The 6,535-nt window shown below is 38.5% G+C and overlaps 2 protein-coding genes across 2 annotated transcripts; one reads left to right on the forward strand and one right to left on the reverse strand.

The window, feature by feature from the left end:
- Positions 1-428: 428 nt before the first annotated feature.
- Positions 429-1,511, forward strand: LOC21407147 (fasciclin-like arabinogalactan protein 11). The gene is made up of 2 exons (XM_010109250.2): positions 429-928; positions 1,124-1,511. Exons 1-2 carry the CDS (start codon positions 440-442, stop codon positions 1,442-1,444), a joined length of 810 nt encoding a protein of 269 aa, XP_010107552.1. The 5' UTR covers positions 429-439; the 3' UTR covers positions 1,445-1,511.
- A 1,198-nt stretch (positions 1,512-2,709) lies between these two features.
- LOC21407148 (dnaJ protein P58IPK homolog) lies at positions 2,710-6,535 on the reverse strand. The gene is made up of 9 exons (XM_024172963.1): positions 6,320-6,535; positions 5,472-5,637; positions 4,779-4,980; positions 4,444-4,604; positions 4,233-4,326; positions 3,855-4,067; positions 3,642-3,722; positions 3,294-3,512; positions 2,710-3,194 (listed from the first exon to the last, which is right to left on the reverse strand). The coding sequence occupies exons 1-9, from the start codon at positions 6,435-6,437 to the stop codon at positions 3,015-3,017; spliced, it is 1,434 nt and encodes a 477-aa protein (XP_024028731.1). The 5' UTR covers positions 6,438-6,535; the 3' UTR covers positions 2,710-3,014.

The following is a 6,535-nucleotide window of genomic DNA, read 5'->3' on the forward strand; positions in this document are numbered from 1 at the left end:
TCATTAACGCGTTAGTTGCAACTTACAAAATTTCCCTTCCCTTTCAAAGACATAATACCAAAAAGGGGCCTCTCAGAATCGAAAGCTAAACAAACAATTGGTCCCATTCCAAATCATTCTAGGCACTAAAACAACATCAAATTCCCATACACAGAAAGAGTTCCAAAAATCCAAAAAAAAAAAAAAAAAAAAAAAAAAAAAAAAAAGAAGCTGTTTTCTAAAGCAAAAAACACAACACCCATCATTCTTCTTTCCCCACCCCATATTTATTTTTCCTCCCTCCCCAAGCAAAAAAAAAAACTCCCAATCTTGATTGATATCACTCACCACCTAAATATTACTCCCTTTTACCTAACTTCACAACCCAACTGAAAAAAATTACATAAATACACCCCCACTTTAACACTCTTCCCAAATAACCAAAACCCAAAAGCAACCAATGGAACAAAGAAGAGCACAAACCAAAAAACAGAGTCCTCTGTTTCCTCTGTTTTCATTCACTTTCTTCTTCTTCTTCCTTCTATCACCCACTTCCGGCCAAAGCCCGGCGGCTTCTCCTGTGGGTGCGGCGGCGTCTAGCCCGGAGGACGTGATAGCGGTGCTGAAGAAGGCGGGGCAGTTCACGACGTTCATAAAGCTAATGAAGGGGACGCAGGTGTCGGACCAGATAAACTCGCATCTGAGCGGCGGCGGGTCGCAGGGGATAACGGTGTTCGCGCCGACGGACGGGGCGTTCTCGGGGCTGAAGACGGGGACGCTGAACTCTCTGTCGAGCGAGCAGCAGATCCGGCTGGTGCAGTACCACGTGCTGCCGGCGTACTACACGCTGTCACAGTTCCAGACTGTGAGTAATCCGCTCCACACGCAGGCTGGCAACAGCGACAATGGCCAGTACCCTCTCAATGTCACTACCTCCACCAGCAACCAGGTACGGACTACGCTCGCTGTCGTTTTTTTTTTTTTTTTGTGTATGGATATTGGATGGTGTTTGTTGTTTCATGGGGTTGGAAACATGGTGTCAATGTCATTTCCCTCCAAAAAACGACATGTCGTATTCAAAATCGAAAACTAATTGTTGCTTATTCCAGGTTGACCAATTTTGCTTATATTTCTGGCATTGCAGGTGAACATCACGACCGGTGTGGTGAACGCCACCGTGAGTAACACCGTGTACACCGACGGGCAACTGGCGGTATTCCAGGTTGACAAGGTGTTGCTCCCCATCGACATTTTCGGGAAGGCCAAGGCCACGGCTCCGGCACCGGCGCCGCTCTCTGCCAAACCGGTGAAAGGCGTTGACGACAGCGACTCCGATGATGCTCCGGCCACCTCCAAGGTTCCCACGGATACGGATGATTCCGGTGCGTTTGGCCTTCCCGCCGTAGATTATAATAAGGCGGTTCTTCTAAGTGTGTCCTTTGTCGCACTTCTCGCGGCGTTTTGAACATTTTTTTGGTGCCTTTAGTTTGTTTCGGTCTTCTTGGTGTGTGGAATTTGGCAACGCGGATTTTGTCATGTGTTACTTTTTGTTTTTTTTTTTCCGTTTTCAGTTGTACCTTGATTAAAAAGAACAAATCATTATTCTTTTTCGTATAAAATAATTCTCGATTTATCTTGCTCTCTCTTTTGATTATTCTTTACGGTCGGCTCTCTCGGTTTGTGGACGTTTCGATTTGTTGGAAGAGAGGGAAAGTGTTGATCGTCTATTGCAAATGTTGTAAAGAGAACGAATCACATGTACAATTACAATTACGTTAAATAAAAGGTACATAGTAATGACATAAGCAATAACAATTACGTTAAATAAAAGGTACATAGTAATGACATAAGCTAATCGACGTGATCCCAAAGAAGACATATATAAAGGGAAGACGACACAAAAAATTGAAAGATGTTATCCTCTTAGATAAGTGAACGACATCATTTACAAAATTGCAATATTGAGAGAGAGAGAGAGAGAGAGAGGTGAACGACATCACTTGCAATATTCCAAATTTTCAGTCTTGAGAGACAGAGTATCAAGGAAACGACAATATGTTTAAAACCCGACAACAATGGACAATATAGAAGACAAACGACAAGAGTTTAGAGGAATGCCACCCTCTTAAGACCCTATTTCACGAAAGAGAAAAACGACATCAGATAGATGGTAAATCAAGAAAACGACAATTTGGAGATGAAACGACAATGATAAAATAAAACGACCTAATTCAGATGAATGACAATATAAAACAACGACAACATTTTAAAAAGACAATTTAAAAGGCAAACGACAAGATTTTAACGTAATGATACCCCCTCAATAACCCTAGTTTACGAAAAGCAAAACTATTACATCAATAGACAGTTTACGTCAAAAAAACGACAACTATAAGACGAAAGACAATAACACTAAAAACGACATCATTTTAACAAAGGACGATTTGTGATCCAAACAAATGCCATTTCCGAAATTCAGCTTTTAAGAGATGAACAACAAACCTTATAGCAACTCTATATTTTAAAAAACAAAAAAAACAAAAACATAATTTATCACAAAATCTATCACACAAAAACAACGCCTACAGCCTCTGCGAGTTTCGAAACTACATGTAAAAAAAAAAAAAAAAAAAAAAAAAAAAAAAAAAAAAAAGGAAAAGAAAAAAAAAAAGAAAAGAAAAGGTAAGACAATACTGAAACAGAGTCGATTTGATAGTGTAATCAACCTCATAATTCCATTTAAAAAAAAAAATAAAAAATAAAAAATCCCTCACAAATTAGATTTTTCAACATGTTCTTCCTCTGTGCAAAAGATTCTATCCCCTCGTACTTTGCCGGTCCATGAGAATACATATATAGTGAGAGATGTCATACATTAAGCGTACCAAAATAACTGAAGCAATAAAATTTTCATTTTCTCAACTAACTTCTTTCGATGAACCGACTAAACCTATGGCCAAAACCTGTCAGCAATCAGTCACATTGAGGGTGTTTGGGGTTCCTCAACGACTGAACTCTTTATTCTCTTTGTGAAGTCAAAAATGGAATTCAAACCCACCACCACCACCACCAGGAAAGCCACCATCAAATGTGAAATGAAATTGCTGTCCTCCGCCGCCAAAAGGGTTAAAGCCGCCGCCACCGCCGCCCATGCCCATATCTTCAAGGTCTTCCCCTCTATCATATCTTGTTCGTTTTTCTTCGTCCCCAAGAACCTGTGAAGGATAAAAAAGTGTTGAGATGTGTCATCTCTCAATGGATTGAAGAACCTATTAAAAATGATGTTTCAAAGAAATTTGTGGGGGTGATAAGACCTCATATGCGGCAGCAATTTCCCTGAACTTATTCTCTGCCTCTTCTCTATTGTCGACATTTTTATCCGGATGCCACTGCAGAGCAAGCTTCTTATAGGCACGCTTGATCTCAGAAACAGATGCAGTCTTCGAAACTCCCAAAATCTTGTACCAGTCTTTGCGTTTGCTCATCTTTAAGGCTTTCTCGGCTCTCATTAAACCTTCCCGAATATTCATATCCTGCAAGACCGGCAAAGAATTTATCCTAATGTCAGGAGCTAAAAATGCTAAGCTATGTAATAAAAAGGCAGCCTCCCACAATGCTGGAAGGTCAAGTTCAATGAAAAAAGAAATATTACTGCAGCTAACCTGAGGTGATTTCTGAGCTGCCGATTTCAGATCTTCAACAGCTCCTTCCCAATCCTCTGTCAGGAGCTTAGCTTCACCCCTCTGCAAAACACATTTAGGAGTTGAAAAATGGAGCAACAATATTGGATTTACAAAGACAACCATGCATGTTTCATGCGTGGAAAACTCTTAATAATTGGTTGAAACAAACTATCCAAGAGTAGAACAGTTAACCTGAACCAAAGCATCAAGAAGCTCCCCATCAATATCAAGTGCATCATTGCAACTGATTATAGCATCCGTTCCTCTCCCAAGCTTGACCAAGAGCTTACACAAACCCAGATGGAGATGAACATTATATGCAAGATGATTAGGGTCCATGGCAAGAGCAGCTCGATAATCTTCCACTGCAACTCGCAGCTTGCCCTTATTTACATTATCTTCTGCCTGCATAATGCCAAGTATTCAAAAAGAAAATGGGTAACATGAAAATTTAGGCTATAAAGAAGGTCGACTGATGAAAATAGTTGGCAGCAGCAAGCTTTTCATATAACCTTCTTTGGGTGAAACAGAGAAGAGAACTCAACTCAAGCTAATATCTTTGGGACTTACACTTTTAGTCTTCTTAAGTAAATTTTTCAGTCCAAAATATGCTTTCTTCAACTCACTGTGCTCTGGATCAAGGCGGAGACCTTTCTGGTAATGCCTAAAGAAGAAAAGATTGTCTTATCATTTCAAGACAAACCCTCATAACTATTCTACCCAAAATTAGATTTTATCTACCAGCAATCTAGCACTTCACAGAAGCTGCTGTTAGACAAACCTTGTAGCAACATCATGATCTGCCAAATAGTAGTAGGCACGGCCACGGAGTAATAATGCTTCCAGATTATCTTCATCTTCCTTGAGAATGTATCCACTCTCAGAGATGGCGCCAGAATAGTCTTTTGTTGCTATTAACAATCTCACTTTGAGGAGTTTTGCCTGCAACAAATAACGCCCATGAAGTTAATAGTATGGAACTCAACTTTGTTGTACCCTAGCCTCAATGCCAACTCCTTAGGGTCATCTAGTTAGGTAATATACTCAATACGAGTAACGACAAACAATACCAAACAAATGGAAAAATTCACAAAAAGAGAAATCAAATATATTTACCTTTGAGCAGGCTGGAGAGAAAACAAGGACAACTTTGCTAATGTATTCCAAAGATTTTGTAAAATCGCCCGATTCAAAGAGAGTTAAAGCTGTATCAAGTGCACTCTGCGCCTGATGCAATTGAGCAAGCTCCTTTTCTGCTGCTGAGTCTCGAGGTTTCAGCTCCAGAAACTTTTCGTAGCTTCTCTCTGATTCCTTGTATCTACATCAGCCAAAAACCGCCTGAATCATATAATTTTTACAATCAGAAATTGGAGAGAGAGAGAGAGATGGCAATCCCCACTTATTTAAAACCCCAAAATCAAGAGATTTCTTATAGGCCTGTTTGGTTCATGAGTTCAAGTCAATGATTTTGGTTCTGAATTCAAAAAAAAATTGTGAAAGAAACTATTAGCGGGAACTTTTTTAATTCAAATTTATTGTGAGAGACAACACTGTAACAGAATTAGAACATGTGTTTTTATAAGCATATTCTCCCTCCGTAAAAAAAAAAATGTCTAAACTTAGAAATAAGAAGGTAAGCACGGGGTTACATAACGAATTTTCATTGTTTAGCAATAGCAGTCACTAAATTGAGTGGTTAAGATACTCTCCTTGCACAGAAGTGAAACAAATGGTTCTAATCCTTTTGCAAATAACATTTACTGAAGTTAAAAATTCTAACTAAATGAGTCATAGTACCAAAAAACGGACCTGCACAACTGACGAAGAACTGATGCACGATGAAAATAGGCTTCTGAAAGAGATGGGTCTGCCTCAATAGCAGCATTAAGATCATCAAGTGCCTCACTATATCGCTTCACCTTCACACTTTGTGATACCCTCTCAAACAATTCCGCAGCATTTCCAGATTTGCTGCCTAATAACACCAATATTGTTAACATCAATAATTTATAAGTCATATCCAAAGAATTCTGCATATTCAAATCTGATGAAGATAAAGGGAGAATTACAAAAATGAAAAAACAAAAATCTCATTTTCCAACTTTTTATAACCTTCAAAAAAGTAAAATCCTTAATAGCTCAATTTTTTATCCTTGACTGTTCCTTGAATAGTTATTTGCTACAATTTTACACCTTTTTGATAAAGTTCCCTTAAGTTTATGACCAAACACTATTACAGCCTAAAATTCTTTTCTTTACAGCAAAAAATAAGTAACAAAAATAATATGTCCACTTCTGAATTCATTGCAAACCAAAAAATTGGAAAAATGATTGAATCCTCAAAAGAAACTAAAAATCACTTCTCTTTAGCAAAATAATTCCCAATTTTCTCAGCCAAAATCCACAACAGTAACAAAAAACCACTCATTTTCAGCAAGATAATTTCCAATTTACAATTTTCTAAAGGCTAAAAACACAAATCAAATCAAATCAACAAACACCTAATTAATTCCATTACAACCAATCAGAACAGGGAAAAAAAAATCAAGAAAGCAGTAGAACCAGATCGAAGCTCGCATATTCGAAATTCCAAATCAACACAAACAGAAAAAATTCCAAAAAAAATAATCAAACGAAGAAAAGAATGGGAAACAAACCTAAAGCGGATACGAGAGGTTGAAGAAGAACGAATTGACAGACCAAGACGAAATTGAGAAGGAATCCAGTGTAAACCAACCCTCTCCAAGCCACGGCCTCCATTGGAGTCTTCAGCATTCTTCCTCAAAAACGATTCAGCTCGTATACGTATTTCATGCGTATAAATACGTATTGTGTACCGTTTGTTTCGTGTGCTCCACAGAGAGAAGAAAAGT

The sequence above is a fragment of the Morus notabilis genome, unplaced genomic scaffold, assembly GCF_000414095.1.
Source record: "Morus notabilis unplaced genomic scaffold, ASM41409v2 Scaffold342, whole genome shotgun sequence".
NCBI classification, from domain to species: Eukaryota; Viridiplantae; Streptophyta; class Magnoliopsida; order Rosales; family Moraceae; genus Morus; species Morus notabilis.

What these genes read in the sequence shown, in the direction of transcription:
- LOC21407147 (XM_010109250.2), top strand. Translation starts at nt 440, where the DNA reads ATGGAACAAAGAAGAGCACAAACCAAAAAACAGAGTCCTCTGTTTCCT. An exon ending in CTACCTCCACCAGCAACCAG is followed by an intron (nt 929 to 1,123) that starts GTACGGACTACG and finishes CTGGCATTGCAG; the next exon opens with GTGAACATCACGACCGGTGT.
- LOC21407148 (XM_024172963.1), bottom strand. Translation starts at nt 6,437, where the DNA reads ATGCTGAAGACTCCAATGGAGGCCGTGGCTTGGAGAGGGTTGGTTTAC. An exon ending in ACCTCTCGTATCCGCTTTAG is followed by an intron (nt 5,638 to 6,319) that starts GTTTGTTTCCCA and finishes TGGTGTTATTAG; the next exon opens with GCAGCAAATCTGGAAATGCT. An exon ending in CAGCTCAGAAATCACCTCAG is followed by an intron (nt 3,513 to 3,641) that starts GTTAGCTGCAGT and finishes CCGGTCTTGCAG; the next exon opens with GATATGAATATTCGGGAAGG.